Source organism: Oryzias melastigma, linkage group LG13 (assembly GCF_002922805.2).
Source record: "Oryzias melastigma strain HK-1 linkage group LG13, ASM292280v2, whole genome shotgun sequence".
Lineage (NCBI taxonomy): Eukaryota > Metazoa > Chordata > Actinopteri > Beloniformes > Adrianichthyidae > Oryzias > Oryzias melastigma.
The window spans coordinates 19,106,131-19,129,452 of record NC_050524.1 but is presented as its reverse complement, the minus strand read 5'-3'; the positions used below and the strand labels follow the sequence as shown (position 1 = coordinate 19,129,452).

Here is a 23,322-nt window from a genome sequence, read left to right as displayed (position 1 = left end):
GAAGTTAGCTCCTCTAATTTCCCAGCATTCCTTTGTCTACACTCTCTCCCGCTAGCTTGCAGCACCTCATAAGCCCAAGCTAACATTAGCATATAGCTAAAAAATGTCGAGTAATATCTGAGCTATCCAGCTGTTCAGCTTTAAACCAGATGATTAAGACAAGTTAAATGAAGACGTTTGTGAATCTGTACATCTGAAAGTGACTGTTTCAGAATTGGAGTGGACCAGGGAGACCACACAAGCCTTTTCAAATGCTGGTTTTCAACTGCTTCTGATCCAACATGATTTAAATAAACACCACGAAATGCAGTTTTACTCAAAAATTTGTTTCTAAATGTCATGACAAAAATGCTGCAATAAGCATGTTTAAAACACCGAAGCACAATTTTAATTGGAGTGGATCTGTAAAACCACGAACTGATTAAACCAACATAAAGATTTATATTTTAATATAGAGTAATCTTGTGGTTATAATAAATCTTGGTTACATTTGTAAATTGTAGTGGAACCATATTAAATTTTGAAAGTTCTGGTTAAATCAATTGTGCTGCAGTAGGCTATAACTAAAGAAAATAATCATAAAATTAGAACATAACAAAGATGAGCCAGTCTTCCAAAGAGTGTTCCATTTTGTTTTATTTTATTAAAAAATGTCAACACACCATAAAAATTACATGTACAAAACTATAGATTTGGAATTCTTTTATGTACACTTAGAAAAGATAAAGCCCAAATAAAAGGTGAGAAAAAGGGAGAGGAAAGTGAAAAGTATGTGTTTGTTTTTTTGGGTTGAGTTTGTCCTATGATGGGTACCAGGGTATGAGGTTCTTGTCCACGAGATTCTTGTCCATTTCTGTTTCCATCATCAAACATCACCTTCAAGATTGTAATGGCTACATTGACACTGCTAATCAGCAGCAAGTGCAATTACACACACACACATGTGGATCCTGATTATTGGAAACTGCATTTGTGCCTCACATCATGTTTGCATTTGAAACATATGCAAGAGATGGAGAAGGAGCTTCTGCAATATCAGTCAGAAGTGTCAGAAATTAGCCATTAAATGAGAGAATTACCATTACTTTTTGGATATAATCATGATGAAGTCATTAGCAGTCATTCAATGTTTTTTTTCCTTCACATGAAACGAAAGAAAACTTTGGATCCATCCATTTAGTGCCTTCACACCATCAGATCATCAGATGTGTAAACAAATGCTTCGACAAAGTCACTAATGCTAGAAATGTTTGACATGGAAATTTGATACGTATGTGATTTGTGTTATTTGGTACCCTGCTTCTGAAAGAATGCTTATTTAAATGCTCTAATTGTGTTTCTTGTCCAACACTTGATCTTTGTCCTGATCGGTGGGCCTGAAAAGAATGAGAGAAACAAAGAAAATCACTTTTTCCATCACCTTCTTACCTCACACCTGCAGAGAACATGTGACAGCAATATATCTTTATAGTTTCAGATCATTTTAGTTTTCATTACATTGTTTGACACCATTAATACAAAATGTTCCTCCTGAATTAATACATATTTTCAAAGTTTGCTTAAGTTTGGTTATCATTTGATGATCCTTGATCTTTGTCAAGAATTTTAAGATAAAAACCTCAACAGCAAGAATCAATGGTTTTCAAAGCATTTGTGAGATTTTCTATTTGGTAAACTATACCTAACAAGTAGAGGTGTCCTTTTAACCACAATGCAAAAACCTTAATGGACAATTGTTTTAATTACCCAAGTGTTCTGCTTTGAATAGTTAATAAGGACGACCTGATAAATATGTCAAATTAGTAGACATTGTACATTAAACTGCATGTCCCTTACAAGTTTTATTTTGTTTTTTTAGTGTTTTTTTTCTTCGTTGTCTCAACATCCCACTCTTAAAGTTTCCTATCAGCATATGGCAGGACATTCTTACATGAAAGTTTCCATCCATTCATCCGAGTGAAAGCAGGGCACACCCCAATCAGGTTTCCAGTCTTTTGGAGGTTCACATGCTTACACTTAGGGACAATTTAGATACAGTTTGACCGATGAAGCAGGTTTTTGGACTGTGGGAAGAAACCAGAGTGACTGGAGAAACGCCACAGATGGGGAGAGCATGTAAACTCTACAGAAAAATGAAAGGATTTCAACCAAAAATCCAAAAAAATCCATAGATAAAGATGGTGGCCATACATTCAATTACTACAAACATATTCAATGTTTATTTGCTCCATCCTCAACAATATGGTCTGTTCATGCACTAAAGCATTCTTTAAATGTGAGGAATACCTACTATTACATGTATATTAAATATATATACATAGTAGATAAAATCTTGGATTTTCTCTTGGCTATTGCAGCTTTCTGAAAGAGTGGATCCTAATGTACATTCATGACAAATTTGGTGCTTGGACCACAAAACGCACAATTAGTGTAGTAACCAGATCCACTATAAGCCCCAATCAGAACTTTTTTCAAACTGATAGAACTCTGACCATCATTCACCAAAACAGAGAACCTAATTTCACATAAATACCTATTTAAATTTGACTTTGAATAGTTACGTTTTGTTGGTCAGATGTTACACGACTCATCATTTGAAGTTGATTTTTTTCTCTGTGGGGTCAAGTGGATGCTGGAGTTTATCTGAGCTACCAAAGATCCTGGACAGCCCGCTTGTCCATTGCAGGGATGGTGATGAGTTCGTCCAGCTAATTTATTTTGATAATAAACTCCTAATAAATCCCTAGCAGATGTAGGAAAATCCAGACATTTCTAGCACTAATCCACTAGACTTCTATTTTCCACAACTGATGTTTTAACCCAAACTGTAGTGGACAATATCAGAGTAATCTGTTGCCTTAGAGGAAGGTTTTGGTACCAGCCTCGGTCAGGGATTATTAGGGAGTGTACATTTTCTATCCTTGCACTTTCATGCTATTTCTGGATACCATGGACTCCCCCCACAATCCAAGTGAATGCCTGTCTGTTTCTACATTATTATTTGGGGTGGGTGTAGGTGTGGATGGCTGCTTGTCCTTTTACGGCCTTTTAATTGGTGGTATTTCTGCCTTTTCCTCCAGGCATGCCCTGTGATCCTGAACCAAAATCACCCAATGAATAAGACAGACGGATGAATCCTGTGTGGGAATCTTTAATTTACCTTTTTACTAACTCAGTTTTTAAAGTAACAATAGAAGTATTCAAACATTGTGTCCTTATAAACAGAAAATAACCCCGTTAACCCTGCTAAAATGTAACCTTTGAGTGCAATACAAATAAATGGAGAAAGACTTATAGCTTTTTGTTCACCTTGATATTTAAAATTCATACTTGAACTTTAAGCTTTAACCTTTACTCTTCTTACATCTTGTATCAGTAGAATACATTTCCCAGAACACAAAACTACAAGTAGACGTGTTTACTTATTTTGTTTTGCTTTAACACTTGGCGATATATTGTTTTTGAGATGTTTGCTTTAAAAGTGACTGAGAGTATATATATTCAATGAAAGGTGGTCTTATATTTACTTTAAATTACCATGGTGCGTGGGATTTCATATTAGTATGAACACTGACGACTTTTCTAGTAGAATATTTAGCACAGAGGAGAAACAGATTTGGCTCTTTCATTAGAAATTGTCCTGGGTATTTTCTGTTTTGGTTGGTCTTTCTCAAACAAGCTACAGAGCCGTGTTTGATTTCCTTCTTTTCATTTCTTTGCTTTGTTTCTTGACTCTGCACCATAAATCAAACAGTTCCAATTCTGTTTTGCTGATGAGATGCACAGAAAGCTTGTGTGAGGTAGCAGAGAGAGAAGCAGGGGGATTATATATCAACTACAGCTGCAAGGTATATTTTCAGTTCTCAATTACAGCTACTCTCTCTGTAACTATCACTGACCTGTTCTGGCTACATATATATATATATATATATATGTGTGTATATATCATGTAAATATATACAAGCATAACCATTCATAAGTTTGGGGTCAATTAGAGATGTTCCTATTTTTAAAAGAAAAGCACAGTTTTTTTTTCAATTAATGCATATATAAACTAATCAGAAATACACTCTAGCTTTTTCACTTTGACTTTAGAGCTTTCAGGACAACCTGTGCTTCTTTGTTTCTTCTAAAAAGTGATATTGCAGTGTTATCTATTGTATTTTTATTATACTGAAAGAATATATTTTATCTGAATTTTATAGCTTTAAGTAGGGTTGGGCACCGATAGGATCTGATGCGGTTCCGGTGCTACCGCGGTTCTTTTGTTTCGGTTTCGGTTCCCTTTCGGTGCTTATTGCGGTACTTCAGTAATAAAAAATAATGCCTTTATCTTCCTAAATCCAAAGCAGAACGGCTTCAAACAAGCGCAGACTCCCTCCTGCCGTGCAGCTGTGCGCACGTAATATAAAGCATAATATAAAACTCCGTCTTAAATAAACTTAAACGTCCTTGAAATTTTAGCCTGACATTTTATTAAATTAAATCAGGAATGTGGCATTTATTTGCAGTTGTTTTTGGGCAAAAGCAATATTTTATTTCAATAAAATAAGGCGGAAGATAAATGTCAATCACACGGCTGCAAAGCGCAGCAGATGATGACGACCCGCTGTGGTGGTGGGCGGAGCCGAGCCGAGCTTTCTGCTATTAGCAGCCCAACAAGGAGGAAACGATTCATTGTTTCATTTTGGGATGGGGCTCCAGCGTTGTTTAAAAATTGCGGAAACTCCACTATTCACAGCGAAAGTCCCGCCCACCGACGTTGCGGAAGCCGACCATCTCGGCGGTTTTATATGAGCCCGCCCACGAACACAAGAAAGTAAATAGATAGGCTGAATCGTAAAGAATCAGAAGGGAGTACAAGTGATTGACATGTCCACAGACAAATGAAACTTCAATGAACTTTGGAACCGAAATCCGGCACCGTTTGCAGCCGCATCTTTCGGTTTCGGTAGAACCGCGCAAATCATAACGGTTCCTACTTGGAACCGAACTTCGGTGCCCAACCCTAGCTTTAAGTGAACAAGGATTGACCTTTTGACCCCTCCCTAATGCTTTTCTTCATCCGAGGCTGCATCTCACATTACCATTCTGACAAACCATTTAGAATCAGAGCCTGCGCCTGCGCCTGCAACACAACTGATGCCTACAGGGTGACGTCCTAAGGGATGTAGTTTGCCATTGAGAGAGTTTGGCCCAATCCGAATTCTTCCTTTTTCTCTTCCCGTCCATTTGAAGGGACAGTTTAAGTGTTGTTCGTGTCTGGAAAATGTATTTTTTAGATTTCACCCTCCAAGCTGAGGGATACAAAGTCTTCCATCGTGAGGGTGAACTGGGTCGCACTGAGAAGCACTTTTCTTCACAAGGGTGCACTCTGAACCACAGACGTTTATATTTAAATTACTTTTTGTTGTAGCATGACCTTTTTAAAGTTTAAAACTGCTGTTATGTATATCTAAGAGCTGGGAGCTCTGCGCTAATGCTAGTGGACCGGTGATTATTGATGACGTCATGGAACTAAAGTGACGTCTGAATTATGAGACACTATTTTTTCATAACTCCCAGTTTGGAGGGCCAAATGAAGGGGAAGGGAGAAAGGAAGAATTTGGATTGGGTCTTTGTATCCCTCTGAACCACTCTATCTGCTTCCTGGTTTGGTCCAATGTGCTGATGGTAACCTAATTCTCTGTTTAGCCTAATTTTTAGAATTTGGAAAAATTATTTTAAATATTGTTAGTCATTTAACCTGTTATTTCTTCCTTCTTTTTTTAAGCTCAGTCCTCTCCCAAATAAAAGAAAACAGCAGTATGCAGAGTAACAAGCTTTGAAAAGAGACCAGTGGATTTCTGTCACATTAGCTGGTTGAAAAATGTTCACACTTGGATTCATTCTTTTAATGGCATCTGAAACATTACAGTAATATTTTGAGATAATTCACTTTTATGCTACAAACTAAAACAAATTGTAGACATATTATCATTCTGACTGTTTAATTTTAGAAAACAGACTGGAAAAAGGAACACGTGGCAGAGCTTCTGAGTTGGATGGCATACAGGATTGGAATAAAGAAAGGCCTTACTGTATATAATCCTTGTTGTTTGAAGAAGGCAGTTCTATTGCTTTAAAGCTTCGTTGAGATCTTATAATGCAGGAAAAATACTGTTGCATAGTAAGAACTCTCAGAAATTAAACTGTCTTATACATGTTAAGCCAATATTCATGAAAATCTTCCAAAGCCGTCCTTTTTCTGGATTTTCTATTGAACAGTTCAGTTTTAGTTTAATGTACCTCTCTTCTACTGAACAGTAGTTGTTTTTGTTCTACCTATTGTGTGATTTCTAGTAAATATGCATGGTTTTGTCTTACTTTTAATGACCTAAACCATGGATCTACTACCTGCACATGTGGCTGCTTTACCCTTTCTTTGTGGCTCTATTTTTCTTTAAAGAAATAGTAATTTATTTAGTTCTTCATTAACGAATTCCAGCTCCTGTCCTCTGGTGACTAAATAAATATTTCGTACAGCTCCTGGATAGGCCAAGAAATTCACAAAGGCTGCGCTCATAACCACACCATCACCCAGCCTACGTCCTCTATGGCTGTTCTATGACTGTGTCAAGAAGGCACTTGAGAAAGAAAGACAGGAGTGATTAATGTGGTATGGAGTCAATGACAAGCTAAGAAAAACAAAGCGAGAAATGCAGTCCTTTCACCTGCACTGACATCAGTAGAAAGCACCAATGACACATCGTTTAGCCTAAGAGGTGCTCTAATTTTCTACCTGACAGCAATTAGAAAACTGCATGTTAAAATGTTGTTCTCATTAGATTCTAGACCTCTCACTGCAGAAGACACAGCAATGTCTAGTGACTGCTGAATTATGGGGCAGGATCTTACATTAGTGAAGCGCCAAGGTGACCTCTGGTGGGTAATCATATGTCAGACTAATTAGAGAGCTTGCATATTCCAGTGTGAGGTTTTTCTCATTTGGCTCCTTGTTTAATCAAGTTAATGGGCTAATCTGCAGATTACTCACCTGTTTAAACACTGCTGATGAGGTTTGAAACGGGTCCACGGTATCCTCAACAGCCTCCATTCAGTGGACAGCAGGAGATGCAGGATCACAGGATCAGGATCATAGCTGCTTGCAGACCGATGACAGGTATAAGTAGTCTATTGTCGTTTAATCTGCAGCCATGAGTGGAGATTCTCAGGTGAGGCCTTCTCAATTTTGACTTGATTCAATTTCGTCACGTTGGGTTATTTTGTTCTTCTTTTCAATGTTCTGTTGTAGCTGGGGATCTGTTTCTGATGAAAAGAATCCAGTCCCGGTTGAGAGCCAGTTCCACTTCAGCTTTTTCCCAGGATCAGCTTGTGTTGATCAGCAGTGAATAATAGACAGAGTCCACTTTCCAGGAGTCCCATGTGTTGTCGGTATAGTTAGAGTAGACACAGTGTCCATTAAACTGTGGAATTTTAGGTTTTTTCCAATCAATTTATTCAAGCATCTGTTTTAGGATACTGATGCTATCCAGAAAGATAAAGTGAGCTCATTTTGATTTTTTAATTCACTCTGGAACAGCAGCGTGTTACCGTGCTCCCTCATGTTGCCTTCTTGAGATTTTTTCCCCAACTGCCCTACTTCAGAACTGATCATCTTCAAATGGAAAATGGCCTTCATTTAGAACTGATTAGGTTGATCACACTCTTCTCACATCTTGACACAGGTGTCCGAGCTAAACTGCAGAACCAGGGTAAGCACTTGAAAGTAAATCGGATTGATTTCCATGAAAAAAAAAAATAGGAGAATGCATATGCCAATCAGGAGATGCAGGAAGATGAGATATTTTTTTCTTTAGCTTTTATCTGCTTGTTTTCACTGAAGGTGGTCTTCACATTAATCAGAACAACAGCATCAGGGTTCTAGGAAAAAAGAGAATAAAAACAAGAATAAAAGTAGATTATTAGCATAGTGGTACCATAGGGAAAACACACTGGAAGCAAGCAAAACATAAAAAACACTTAAATATATAAGTATATATATATATATATATAGGATAAAAATTATGGAATGATTTTGGAATACACTGGGAGGCAAAGGAGCAAAAAGGTTTGAAATAAAATGGAAAGATCAAGAAAAAAACACTTGTTGTGGTAACAATTGTATTTGATACTTTATTTGCAACAAATTTGATTGGTTCTCTTTGTTTGATTAAAAAAAATCCTGTATCAATTTTCTACAACCTTATAAATGCCAAGTATCATGTGATTTTAGTTAGATTTATAGAAATTTTCCCTTATACAGCCATGTCAACATTAATACCAACTTTTACACTTAAATACCTTAAAATATAAATAAAAAATGATTATGTGAAGACAGACACAAAGTTTTACTCCATCACATCTGGTGTTAAATTCAGATTGTTTAAATGCATCTATTTATCCTGTCATTTGTTTTTTCTACTTTTCAACATTAAATGTTTGCCAGATCAATACTTTATTTATGCTTTGTTAGAACGTGACAACTTTCTTTATTAAAATATAATGTAAAACTTCTAGCATATCTTTCCGGTGAACAGAATAGCAATTTTTGGGGGGCTTTTAAAGTTAGTGTGACCATTTTTTAAATTATTTATTTTAAGTGACATCGATTAACAGTAGCCAAAAAAAAAAAATACAAATAATAATAATAAAAAAAAAGCCAAATATGACTGTGGCTACTCCAGGGTTAATGAAACTCATGAGGGGTGCTGCTCTAGTTTGTCCTGGAAGCATGATGCCACATCTGTTCATTTTAAAGTATCCATAACTGTTAGGACAGCTTTGTCAAAGTTTATCTATTTTTTTTTTTTCTTACCTTGAATGTATTAACAGGTACAGCGTTTTGCTTCAGTTAAAGGAAGAAGTGTAATTTTATTTCTAACTAGATGTGCACCCATCCATTTCACTGCAGATCTGCAGTGTGCCTGCCTCCTTAAACCTTTCTCTCCAATCTACGCTTTGACTGTAAAAGGTGAAGGCACTTTGCTATAAATAAGATATAAGGTATAAAAAAGCCTCAGAAAACACATGACACTTGAATTTGTTCAAAGTTAAAAAAAAAAAAAAAATGTTTGAGACAGAAACAGCAGTCAAAGAAAATGTCCAAAGAACACATGGGGAAGGTAGGAAGACCCTTAGTAAGACACTTCTGTAAAGTCAGCCAGGAGTGAAGGAACTGCAGGATTTCATGACAATTTTGGAGTAAAAACTTGGAGGTGAGAAAAGGGGAAAAAATGTTTAAGTAAAAAAAAAAAAAAGGGAATCAATGGTGCATAAGTCATTACTCTTTGTCTTCAGTGTTGGCCCAATTTCATTGCGAGGCTGCAGACCCTCAGATGTTAAAGGCTCTCCATTTGACACTATGAGGCCTCCTGTCATTTGCTGCCAGGGTTGTCCAAGAAACAGAAGTGAAAGAGAAATGAGTAAGAAAACAGAACACAAACAACAAAGGGGCACAGAGAAAAACATTAAGACCCAATGAAAAACAATAACTCAGATAAAGCTGAAGCATGGGGGGGAAAATAAAGTAAAATAGTTGGAATGATCACAAGAGGGGCAAGATAGGAGTAGAAAAAATAGCATGTCCGGGAGCTTTTTGAAAAACAGCAGGAGGGTAAAGGCAGTAATTCCAGGAGAATGCAGAGATACTGGTGGCAGTGAAGAATGAGGCAGAGTATTCAAGATGACACTGGAAGGAGTGATGACTGATTAAAATACAAGAGGGACAGACAGGCTTCGGGGTCATAAAGGGGGCAGGGGAAGAACACACACTTGCACTTTACACAGGCTCACACATCCTTGTTGTATAGTTTTTTTTTTTCCCTGTCTAACCTTGAAAAAACATCTGTTCAGGCTCAAGGCAGCTAAACCTGTGCATAAACAGACCTACAGGGAATCAGCAGTTGACCCTGATCTTGCACACACGCTCAAAAAAACAAAAACATGTAACTCTTAAATGTGTTCACTGAGAACTGATTTTTCTCATTAAGAAATGTGTGTAAGGATATAATATCACAGTTTTATTAGCAAAAATCAAACTACTCCTTGACAGGACATAATGGTTGTGAGTTTTGTTTGACGTGTTTGTTAAATTACCACTAATTCAACTCAAAAACATCCCATGTTATAGCCAAGTTAGCCCTTCTGTTGGCTAATTTACAGGTTAGTTTACAATAAAAGGGACATCAAGCTTCTACTCACTTCTTTTTATGAATAATAGATGCTGTACATTTTGAAAAATACACTACTCATGATAAGTTAGGGATATTGTTATTTGCATGAATACTTTTCCGATATTATCTAAACTTTAATTAAATAAGTAAGGTTTCCCTTTGATTTTGAAATAAAAAACAAAATTGTTATTAGTTCTATACGTATTACCCCAAATATTAAAACAATTATAAAGATAGCCTCAAATAACAAAAAATGTACATGTCAAAAGTGGGTATTTCCACGATTTGCCACAAGTATATCTTGTTTGCGATGCCTCATGCTGATGACTGACCTCATGATGTTGTTCTGAGGTAATGTATTCCACTCTTCCTCAAGTGCTAAATACAGTACTGCCAGGTCACTTGAGTGTGGGGTATGATCATCTAGTCTCTGTTTCAGCCAGATGTGCTCTACGGGATTCAGGTCAGTGATATTGCTCAGCATACCATATGAGAAACTCTCACTCCCTGAAGTCGACGATTCTAGCACGAAGAAAAGAAGTTGGGGTGTACTGGTGGAATTGGGGGATGATGATGGGTTATATAATGTCTCTGAGGTAAAGAACGTGCAGTGATTGAATCATCCATCCATCCATTTTCTTAACCGCTTCCTCCCTTTCGGGGTCGCGGGGGTGCCGGAGCCTATCCCGGCCACTGATGGGCGAAGGCGGGGTACACCCTGGACAGGTCGCCAGTCCGCCGCAGGGCCGATTGAATCATCCACAATAGCCAAATTGAATTTGTGCTGACTTGTGAGGCCTGCCCAGACTGCTGCACCCCCTCCACCAAAGTGAACCTTGGGGGCCATGTTGACCTCATTGATTGCTCACATCACCTTCTCTAGCAATTTTAATGATCATCATACTTGTGCAAGATGATCCGATTCTCATCAGTGAACACAACAGTGGACCGTTGCTGCATGTTCCAAGTCCCAGGGTTTTGTATCCAGTGGAAATGTTCACAGCAGTGTCTTGGTGTCAGTTGAGTCACCTGCAATGGTTGTCTGCTATTCAAGTAAAAGCGGTGGAGTTAGTTGTGAAGGGTTTGACTGAAAACTATAGGACCCCTTATATCTAGTACATGGGTCTGCAACTGTGTGGCATTTGTAAAATGGTGTCTGAGTGTAAAGGTCCTTAGGTACTGGTCATCTTTATGGTCTGTCACAAGCTCTGCCAATAGTACCTTGTCTTGATGCAAGTTTGCTGATGACACTTTTGTTTATTTCAAGATCCCCAGTAGTTTTAACCTAGAGATCCACTTCTAATAATACATCATTTTAGATACACCAAGTTTAAGTGCAACAACTGACTGGCTACTATCAACCTGAAGGCTAGCTATGGCCAGGTGGTGCAGTTAGTTTTTTAAGCAACATTGTGTTTTCATGCCTGTTTGAATGATGAACTTGGTGCGACGTAGAAAATTACTTGCTTCGGTTCAGACTAAATGAAACCAAATAGGTCAAAATGTTTTTTACCATATTGGAATCAGAAATCCTCAGTAAGCAATGATTGAGCAATGATCTGAGTCAGTCTGAGTCAACATTTTTATGGCAACCACCCTCACCAATCAGTAAGTAAGGCATGTATGAAGACCAAACTCCTTCAACTGGAAACAGGCTCAGGAGAGTGTCAATCAAATGCTTTCAATGTTTCAGGCGAGATCACCAACTTTTATGGAGGCATGTGATTGGTCGGTTTATCACTTAAAAACTTGCTTAAAAATGTAATGAAAGAAATATAGGACTAGCAACAATTTATTAGGAAAAAGCAGCAGAGAGAAAACAATTATTCTGACAAATGTAATTACTGAGTAATGGCTGATTATTTCCCATTAGATATCTATGGGATCTCGGCTTTAACACCAGGGGGAAGGGGACAAAGTTCTCATATTCGGTCAATCCTCCAACCTTTAACCCTTCCGCTCTCTTTGGGGTCCAGATGACTCCAACCACATATTGATATGTGATTCCTTCCATGACAAAGGTGGACAGGATTTTATGTCTGTCATGGACATTAGTGAAACTCAAAAATCAAAGATAAAAAAAGTTCAGCGCACTATCTTGGGGGGTCCAGATGACCCCACTTTTAATGTAAACAAACTAAGGAGAGCGGAAGGGTTAAAAGGACAACTGAACATTATGTGCATTTTTGATGTAAAAGTTTGACTTTAAAGACCAACTCCAATTAAAATTGTGTTTTTAACATGTTCTTATAATATTTTTTTCTCATAACTGAGGACGTATATAAAGAACATTAAGATTAAAAGCACATACAGGTTCAGTACAAACTACAATCGACGGGCCACAAGCTTGCTGCTCCGCTCCATTCCCATGAATCCAGTTACAGATAAACAGATCTATGAACTTTTTCATGTTCCTTGCCTGAGCTGGGATCCTAAAAACTGTAAGGCCGGATATCTCCAATTTTGCTCACCATTTTTGCTTTATCGCTAGTGTTAACTTGAGGTTGTGGGAGACAGGCACAATAACCACTTATTTTCATTTTTATGTTGACACTTTACCAAAGGAAAAAAAAAAGCTGCCACTGGCCTTTTGTGTTTCTATTCTTTGATTCCAAGATCATTGACACTTTGAGGGCAACCTGCAGTGAGGGAGAAAACTCCTGTCTTGCTGTTTGGGTTTCATGGGGCGTACCCATGCCTGTGATGTGTTTCAGTGGTGACTGCACTGCAAAGAAAGACAACATTGATCTGATCAAAGAGTTGCAGTGGGTAAGAGATCTGAAGAACTTGGCTAGCAGAAACACAGAGACCCCATTAATTTGACCCAATTTTCAAAAAAAATGTCACCCAATACCAAAAAGACCAACCTCTTTTCTCTTTTGGTTAGTACGTGTTTAATTGATTTTGTAGTTTGTGTGATGATTAAAAAAAGTTAAAAAAAGGATCGACTATCACTAAAATGGCTTTTTTTTAATAGAAAGCAACTATTTGTTGTCAATTAAAGTATAGTTAACATCCTTGTCATGTTTTTGAATGACTTATTGCATAAGTTGGTTTGGCTTTTTTGTCAATAATTTTGTGGTTGAGAATAAAGTTAAAGTCTCACTTCAATCATGTCTTGATCTATTGTAAAAGCATTCTTAGTCATCTTTTAATTATTATTCTGTTTTTATGCCAAAATCAAAAAACCTTGGTCATTTTCTAGGACATAGTTTCTGCAGAGCTTTCTCCCATCTGAAAGTTCAGCAAACAACAAGCAAAAACTAAGTTTTATCTGATTTAGAGAACTTTTGAATATTTGTAGCACTTTATTACCTGTAAGTTGCAATTTACAGCAAATCGTTATCAGCAGACTTGCATCAAGACTTAGAACTGCTGGCAAAGTTTGTGATAGACCCCAGAGCAAATCCCTGCAAGTGACTGATGACAACAATGACCTATATCTATGCATTCACAAATCATTGTGCAAATACTACACACATGCTACCCTGTTTAAACGATGTGAAGGGCACTAAAGTTTCCTGGCAAAACATTTGCAAATCCATCACTTTGACTTGAATGTCGGCTGACTGTTCCAGGTGATTCCACAGACACCAAGACACCACCCTGAATGTTTGCAGTGCAAGCCTGTGTTACCTGGACATTGCAGCAATGGCACATTGATCTGTTCACTGATGAGTGTCGGATCACCTTACACAGAAATGATGGTCATCACAGTTGCTGGAGAAGGTGAGATTAGTGATACGCCAAGGTCAACACAGTCCCCATGGTTCACAGTCTGGGCAGGCACTATACGCCAGTGCAAAACCAATTTGATCATTGTAGATGGCCCAGTCCCTGCATGTTCTTACCTCAGAGACATCGTAGAACCCATTATTCCCCAATTCCACCAGCACACCCTTAACTTTCTGTTCATAGATGACAATGCTCCATGACATCGTGAAGTTGCAGTGCCTCATAGGGTGTGGCCAGCAATGCCCTCTGACATGAACCCTACAGAGCAGCACATGTTGGACCAGCTAGATGAGCGTACCCCACCCCAAAAGACCTGGCAGAACTGCATGTAGGACTTGTGGAAGAGTGGAATACTTTACTTCAGAACATCATGAGGTTCGTGAGGACATCACTGTCAAGCTGCTGTTGCGGCAAATGGTGTGGAAATACCTGCGATTGACATGGTAAATTTTCATTATTTGGGGCTATTTTTATTATTGCGTTATTTTTGGGGGTAATAAATATCAAACAAATGAAAATCATGTTTATTAGTAATATCAAAGCAAACTTTTAACTTGCTCTAATAAAATTATTAACAAATATGAAAAACCCATACGTAAAATAAAAATATTCCTGGCTTATCGTGAGTTGTGTATTCAGCACTCCTAAACTCTTATGTTCATAACCAAAACATAAAGAAATACTTTGAGGATTTTCTCTGTTTATTTTTTTTTTAATTTTATTTTTTTTACTTTTTTAATTCTTTTAGACATTTTAGGGGAAATACTTTTCCCAAAAGTGCTGTAAAATTAAAACCCAAATCTTCATCTCTAGAGGTTGGAGTTTTGTTGTAAGTGCTTTGAGCTGTTTTTTTACATCTTATATTAGATTCTAAGCAAAACTGATGAAATATAAACATAAAACAATGGGAAAAATGTGTATTACTTGAACTTAGCCTAAAGCTTTAATGTACAGTTTTCTGACAGAATATTATTTTGTGATAATAACAAGTTAACAATAATCTATTTTTGGAGTAGTACCCAGCCTGCAGTTTTTTTTTAAGTTTCTTTACAAAGAATAAAACATTATAACACAAAGAGCCACAAATGGGTTTCCAACAACCACCCTTTTACCTTGAAAATTGTTGAAGTACAATAATGTCTACAGTGAAAGGATTTTTTATAATATTAAACTTGAGTTTTTCTTAAAAAAAATACTTTCATAGGCATGGTCTTTTGGGCCTCAACACTTCCTGTATAAGGATAGGGACTCTCTTATTTCTATTCTCTTCTTGACCTAATATCTCCCTGTTGCCAGAACATACTCAAGTTCACACTGAAAACCCCAAACCTGTTTGTCTTTTTTAACCTCTATTTTTCCTACTTTTTGGTATTTCATAACCTTCCTTTACCAGTTGACATGTTAGCTCTGTGTTCTATTCTGACACATTCTACAAACCTCTCCCCCCACTTTTATCTATACATTACCTGCCAGTTCCCTGGGAGAGGAGGGGTCTTTGGCAACAGATGACGGTCTGACTTTCATCTCTATGCCTGCTCTTGAAGGGAAGCGGGTCTTGGTTGGTGACATGAGTTCTTCACTGGCCAAGGAGTCAGCCTTTGCCATACTACTATGTCCACTGTTCTCCTCTACCAATTCAACTGTGTCTCTCATTGTGCTGCTGGGTGACAAGACTCTGGACGGTGAAAGCACCTGCTCCTCCTGACTGTCTGTCATCTTTGAAGCAGAGCGAGGGAAAACTTGGACTTGACTGCCTCCTCCTTGACCGTTGCTCTGTGGTCTTGGCACTGTAGCCACAATGGCTGCTTTTCCGTGGCCTGTGCCTTGTTGGCTGTAAACCTTGTATCGGATCATTAGGATGATAATGAAGACTAACACAGATGCAACGATAATCCCTCCGATGATGATGATCATAGTCCCTCCCAAAAAGTGGCTATGCAGTGCTTGACACTGGCTGAACTCGGTGTCCGTAGTGAATGACAGACACCCCAAAGGGCGCGTTGCAGTCAGTGACGTGATGACATCATCCAACACAGCCAGGACGCAAAGATCGTAGCTACGTCCAGCAACTAGGTCCCTGACCATGAAGTCATTGGTGGTGGATGGAATCATCCTGTCAGGAAAAAAAAGAAAACAACTGTGTTAGTCAATGCACCTATGTAAATACAATAGAACCTGGTTGTGCAAAGTACAGTTTGTTTGACTATTGCTTCTTTAATGTTTCCAGAGGTGGAACAGAGTAGAGTTTTTTAGACTCTAAAATGGTACATTTCTGATGCAATCTTAAACGTGCTGAGGAGTTGTTCTCCAAATTGTTTCTGTCATTTAAGTGATACTTAATGTGGTATGTTAGCAGCTCAAAATGGCTTGATGCAAAACCACATTAACATATAACATGTTTTTGTCTTGGTAAGCCTTATTTTTCTTTTATATGTCTAAACAATTTTCTTCTTTCCTTGTATCACTATTATTAAAATGATTTTTATTGTATTTTTCACTTATAAATAACACATAAACACACATAGGCTCAGATATATACAAACTGTTGTGCCAGTTCCATTAAAAAAAAGACCATACTGGATAAGAGAAGCAGGATAAAATCAGTCATAGAGTAATTGAAGTCCTTTCGACCTTGTTCCTGTCTGACCATTTCCAGATGGTTCCTAGGCATTTGAAAAGGTGGCAAATGAACAGGTTCTTACAGATCAGAGTTTTTCCATTTGTATCATTGAAAAAACATCAGTGTCCCATTGTTGGAAAGAAGGAGCAAAAGGAGATTTCTATTCTTGTAGAATTTGTCTCTTTGCCACTATCATTCCAAATTCCAGTGGTCGCTGCATAGAAGCAGGGATATTCTAAATTGTTTGTGAGAATCCAAAAATGGCAAGTCTTGCTTCAGGCTGGAAAGGTTTTTTTGTGGACCTTAGAAAAGCAATCAAATATTTTAGACCAATATCCAGTTAGAGAAGTATGAGACCGTGTACCCTCTGAAACCTTACATCTGTCACATGACAGAAACTGAGGGATAATTACTGTGAAGCTGAACTTAGAATTGTGTGGCCCTGCAACAGGCTGGCGACCTATCCAAGGTGTACAATGCCCAACAGTAGCCTGGTTAGGCTCTGGGCTCAAAAAGGGACAGAAAATGGATGGATGGAAGTTTTTCAGCTTCTTTGTTTTGTTCATTGATTGTATTTTGTAACATTGAGACAATAAAAGCAGCAAAATTTGGTCAAGAAACCAAACTGACTTGACGCTAGAGGTGCCTACAATATTTTATGCCAAATGTTCAAAAATGAAAGCTGCAGCCGTGATGCACGCACCATCATTGCACAATTTCAAGTAGTACAGCCCAAGGGAAGACAGTCACCTCATCAGTCTTATTTCACCACAGAGCTGGAATTCATTAGTCTTTGATGTGACAGACCCTTTACACATCCATTCCTCTCAATTGCCAAACCATTCATTTCTGATTGAAAAGTTATCATTCTTTCCATTGTTACCCTCTTCTTCTGCCTTTTACTGGGTAAATAGTGCAGATCCAATTTTGCCTTAACTTCCCTGATGGATTCCGGCCAAAAAAAAAAAAAAACATCAGTAAAGGTAAGCAATTCCATTTTCTGTGCTATCTCTTTTTATCTTTTTTTTTCCTCTGGGTGTTTAAGGCGTAACTACGAGAATGTCAAACAGCCACATGTCACCATTCTATGGTATCCAATTCACATTTCCCTCTATAGGTTCATTTATATGCAGAAATCATCCTTGGCCATCTTCACCTCATAATGTTTTTGCAGTTTTCATTGGAGACTGACATCTTTTACTATACAACTAAACTAGAACACACATTCAGCTTTTTCATTTGTATATATTACCGTTTGTGTTGGCAACTGAGTGGGCCAGTCTCTTCACAGTGTCAAGCTCAACTTTATCAGGAAACGTAACTTGGCAGTTAGTTTTGTCTAAATAAACTAATAGTGGGATTATGGAGTGATGTGACAGGATGCTTGTAATAAAACACAGAAATGAATCAGAACAGAAAACGTTAAAAATCCTACAAAGAATTTTAGTCCCCAATCTTAGAAAAATATTAACAAACTTTTATGTCTTGGGGAAAATTAAACCCCTTCAAAGTTGTGGAAAAGAGTTTTTGTGCAAAGACCCTGACGAATATGCACAAACTTTGTCATACATTCATTCACAGACACACACTACATTGAATTTTACCCGTCTTTTATTGTTTTTATTTTCATTTGTAGTCCATCAAGTAATTTAGTTAATCCAGATAAATACTTATATCTTGAAGAGCGATGAAATGAAATTCACTCTTTTTACTTAATTTGAGATAAGGTGAGGTTTTAGGTAAGAGATAGATCCTCATCAATTAGCAGTAGTTTCTAAGTTTAATTAAAGCGACTATAGTCAAATTCCAGATTGAATTTGACACTGTCATGTGATTTTAAATGGCATCAGTGTGATTAGTTCTTTTTTTTTACATTGGGTAAAATTATTACAGTATCTGCAATATATTTAGCATCTGTTAAAATGAGTATCCATGTCAACAGGAAAGTTGTGGCCAAGTAGGACCGGTTCATTGAGCTTTTCAAACCCTAAACTCTCATCAGAATAAAAGCTCCAATCCAGAAGGGCTGAAACTGAGACATCAAGGATACTGAGAGAACATCACAGAGACCTAAAAGGGGGTTAAGCCGTTTCTTTCTTCAAGTTTAAAGGAGAATACAGATAAATTATGAATAATATTGATGAATTTTGAGAAGTGCCGGAAACGGCGGGATTTCAATTATGTGTTTCACAAAGACACGACACCAGACTCTGACATGTCTCCACCTGGCCCCAGAGAAAGAATAGACAGGAAGAAAAACATAATGATGAGGAATTTCAGTGGTTATTAATGAGAGCTGGTGTAATTCAGTGTTGGTAGTAATCCACAAAAGTAATGCATCACAGTAACATTTTACTTTTTCTTGTAATTAAGTAGTATATGTAGTATAGTGACTCATTAAATTGTCGGTAGCTTTTGAATGAATACAGATTAACCACTTAAAATATGATCACTTAAAAAATGATTATCCAATGAAAATCATCCTCTTTGTTTTTTTAATATGTTCTTGAAGCATTTTTCTCAAAATTGATGACCTATACATAAAATAATTTATATATTTTTTATATTTATTCATTCAAATCACATTGGACCAGAAAACTGGATACTAGAAAAACCTGCAGCTAATGACTGGGTGTGCCAAAGTCTCTCTTACCCCTCCTCCGCTGCTCCATCCTCGTTCATTTTCATTGTCCGAGCTGGCCTTGTGCTCAAAACTGTACTGCGGGTTGATCCAATATTACTCATCATTATTTTTCTACCGCTAATGCTAGCTTGGAGCTATAAGCCCACGCATTAGTGCGCAGACAGAGCTCCCAGCGACAGGGAGGGAAAGGGGGCGGGGCTGCTCCAAGGCAAGAGTTCTGCCCACAAGCCAGAATTGTATATCTAATGAGCTACGGCCGCTGGGCATAAATATTTCTTAAAAAAACAACAAAGGCTTTTTAATTTTTTGCTAAAAACTGCACAATAATAATTAAAAAAACTACTTGAAGCAATTTTACAAAGGAAAAAAATGTATATATGGTTGGAGTGGGACTTTAAAGAAGTGCAAGTCAACTTCCAGTTCCTCTCCTTCCACCCTCTGGCTCTTCCTGCAATTAAGCTCATTCCTGTCAGCCTTTCCCCTGCCTTTAAACACAGCTGTTCCACTACCTGACTTTGCCAGAAAGTCATTGCTTTTTCATGCCCAAAATCTTTGCTAATTACTAGTGCTTGTTTTTTTTTCTTTTTCCTTTTCTTCTCTGACCTTGTGGATTTTTCTTTGTCCATACCTCAGCACCTTCTGCTTTGCTCCTGACCCCACACTAAATCTCCCCCTGGAACCCTCCAACCTCTAGCAAAGCCTCTCAGCTTCTTCCTCTAAACAACCTTGTCACAGCAGTATTCACTCACCGTTAAATAGACTTTGCGAGAGATCCAATGCACCAATGGTGCAATGATGCGTTCCATTTCATGACGTCCCTTAAGGTGGCCATGTAAACCACAATACAATTGTAAGACACACTGGCACACCCTCTAAGATGCAACCTTTCCTGTCTACTGCCCTCTACGACCCAGACAGTCCAAAAACTCACAGCACCAGCATGGTTTAACACCTCGGAAGTAAAAGTGCAATAAAGCAGAAAAAAGGGCTACATTAAATAAGAAAAACAATAAGTAATACATGATCACTCCTGCAAATACTTTAAAAGTGATAATTTGGTCTTTAGGACAAAATGATATGTTCACAAAAGCCCCATAAAAATCTTTCTTGCACGTTGTTGAGAAATCTGTTGTGAGTTGATTTTCCTCTTCATTGATTTCTTTGTCATGTGGATTTGGTCTATAATAACAAGGCGAGAGAAATTTGACAGTCTTAACCTTTGTTGGAATGCAAACTCATGCAGATTCCTATCAAAAGGGAAAATGTATTCCAAAACAGGGCTTTAAAATGCACATACTAAGAAGAACACACAGAGCGAGCAAAAGGTGAAGATCACATTGACTGATTCAGTTTTATGCCAGATTGGAATCCAAGAAATGACACTTTATCTGGGTGTTTGTCATACTTAGGCAGGTATCTCTTCTCTTGACCTTGCTCCTGTAGGCAGGAGCTTTGCCTGTTAACTTCACACACCACTGATCCAACACAAGACAGCAGCTTCTAAATATCAATTATGCTGTCACTGAACGAGACTGAAATCAATGGACCTCTTCACACAACACACAGTCTTTTTCAATAACTTTCATTGCTTCCCAATGCAATTGTTCCAGCATTTGTTTGGAAGGGAAATCTAATGGTCCCCATACCCAATACTCCTGCCTACAAACACTTTCTTCTTTTTATGTAGATTTATCCCGGAAGCAACCAGCCCAGTGAAGCTGTGCTAAAGGGACTGTTTACAGTTTATTGACATATAAAGATTTTACATGATCGGACAAACAAGGTGGAAATGGACAGGATACAAGAACAAGGATCAGTTTTAATGCTGCCGCTCAGATGTTCTTTTATGCACCAGGGTACCATAACTGAAGTGGCTGAGAACAAAAAGTGCTATCAGGTTTACAAGAGAGCATTGCAGGGGAGTGCAGTCAAGGGGAGCCTCACCCGTCATCATCCTCACTTGACACTGGATTGGTTTGTAAAATGGTTTATTTCAAGCAATCAAAGCAAGAATAATGCAATAAACAAGACCAACAACAGAGGTTTATATCCGTACAAAGATATCTCAAACATGGGATAATTAAAATTTATTGAAAAATACACATACGTCCACATACACTAGTAAATATTCAGTCATTACTTTTACATGCAAAACATGACAATAAAACTATTAACTATTAAGATTGTCAGGTCAAGTTCATTAGATCACTTGAAAGAGAGTGAAAGGAATAAAACTTATACTTTATATGAAAGGAAAATATAAATAAAGAAAAACACTGTGGGGAGGTGTTTTATAAATCTGCTTCTTCCATTTCCCATCAAGGAGAAAAATCAAACTCTGTATGACATCATTATATTTAGTGAATCCAGTGTGTGTGAACCATAAACATATGCAATTTAAAGTAATAAGACAATCAAGAAAATGGCATAAAATTCGAATGGGACCTGGTGGCAGAAAAGAAGGCGGCTGAAAATCAATAACCTGAAGAAAGTCCAAGACTGGAACGTCAACATCCCCTTCCCTCCCCCGCCGCACATTTCGGTCGAAAAATACTTTTGTTTTGGTCAAAAAAGACTTAGCAAACTGACGAAGACTGTAAACGAACTCCTGTTTGAGCTGGAATGTATTGAAGACGAAACACAATTAGAAGATATACCGTATTCTGCATCTAAAATTAAAGTTTTTTTGCTGATCACCGCTGGCTCAGTGGAGAAATTGGGTGTTGGTGTTAGACTAGGGACGGTGCTGGCACTCTTCCTGAGAGAGGTTGTCTCACTCATCTACATCAGTGCGTGACCACCCGCTCATTTTCGCGGGTATGGACGGGGGTTGGTACTGAGAGTACAGGTTTTTAGAGGAATACTCAGAAATGCATGAAGATATCAAAATACCTCTTTGGGGTCATTTATAATGAGGAATGAACAATATAATACACTAACAAGCTCAAAGTTTATTTTTCATGGTATGGCCCGTATAACAGTTTCAAAATCGGAACACTTATGTTATTATCCTTTACTAAAGCGTTTACCCTCCTTTGACACATTTTAAGCTAATCCTGATCACAAAAGAAAAAGTTTTAATAAAAGTGTCTACAAGTCTGAAATCTTGTGGAATTTCCGCTTCCGGCTAATAATGTTCAGCCACCAACTTGTCTACCACCAGGTCTTCTTGTCATCTTCTTTCATCTCCGCTTACTTCCTAAATTTTAAGCCAATATATGACTTAATATTGGAAATAGGTTATTTATATATGCATATATACATATATATATATATATATATATATATATATATATACAATTTTTAAGCCAATATAAGACTTAATATTGGAAATAGGTTTTATGTATATATATACTGTATATATACACAAGTTTTTTTTTATTTTTTTTCATTGTAATACCTCATTATTTCTAATGCTTGAAGTAAATCAAATCAATATCCCTAACCTGTTTTAAATAGAGAAGTGCAGTGTGGGATAAGTAGCTGTTAAGTGGGATATACATCTGTGTTTGCTGTCACAAATAGCACAAGGAGATGCTAACTACCCTGTCCCCAACACCTCTGCTTTGTTAGCATTTGATAATTGTCTTGTCTTATGTTGTAACAGTGACAGGTTCATTAGAGGCACTTGTTCCAACAGCAGAGTGACGAGGGGCGCTGCATTGTAGAGTTCTGAGTGTGCTTGCTTTGAGTGGGGCTGACATTTTCCTGCCTAGTGAGGACGCGTATTCTCACATCTGTGTGTGTCAGAGCCTGACATTTTCATGCTGTCTGCATTTAACTAGTTTGACTGACAGGAAGACGTTTTGTTTGCAAATACTGCCCATCAATCAGCCCCTGGGCAGTCAAAACAAACCCGCTCGCACACACACACGCATGAGCGCAGACGCACACAAAACTGATGCAGTCATGAAGTCACATCCAGAGAATTGGACAATGACTGTTGATCTACGCCAGACGTCAAGAGAAGATTTATGATAATGTGCCCAGGGTGTGCTTAAATTATTAAAGATGCCAATTATTTCTTCCGGAACAGGAAGTCAAGAGAAGCAGAGGGCAAAGGTTTGACAGCAAAGTCCCTCTAGTGCACACATGCCACATGTCCATCT

At 37.8% G+C, this 23,322-nt stretch overlaps 1 protein-coding gene across 2 annotated transcripts in view; it reads right to left on the bottom strand.

The window, feature by feature from the left end:
• Positions 1 to 611: 611 nt before the first annotated feature.
• Positions 612 to 23,322, bottom strand: part of zgc:172282 (leucine-rich repeat and fibronectin type III domain-containing protein 1-like protein) — a 161,699-nt gene continuing 138,988 nt past the window's right edge. Inside the window, exons 9-11 of one of the 2 annotated variants that reach the window (XM_024277816.2) lie at positions 15,416 to 16,062; positions 7,037 to 7,923; positions 612 to 1,376 (exon numbers count right to left, since the gene is read on the bottom strand). In XM_024277816.2, the coding sequence (XP_024133584.1) occupies positions 7,916 to 7,923; positions 15,416 to 16,062 (655 nt within the window). In that variant the 3' untranslated portion in view covers positions 612 to 1,376; positions 7,037 to 7,915. Of the gene's footprint in view, positions 1,377 to 7,036; positions 7,924 to 12,666; positions 12,940 to 15,415; positions 16,063 to 23,322 lie in introns of those variants that run through there. The other variant, XM_024277814.2, reaches the window with a different exon arrangement.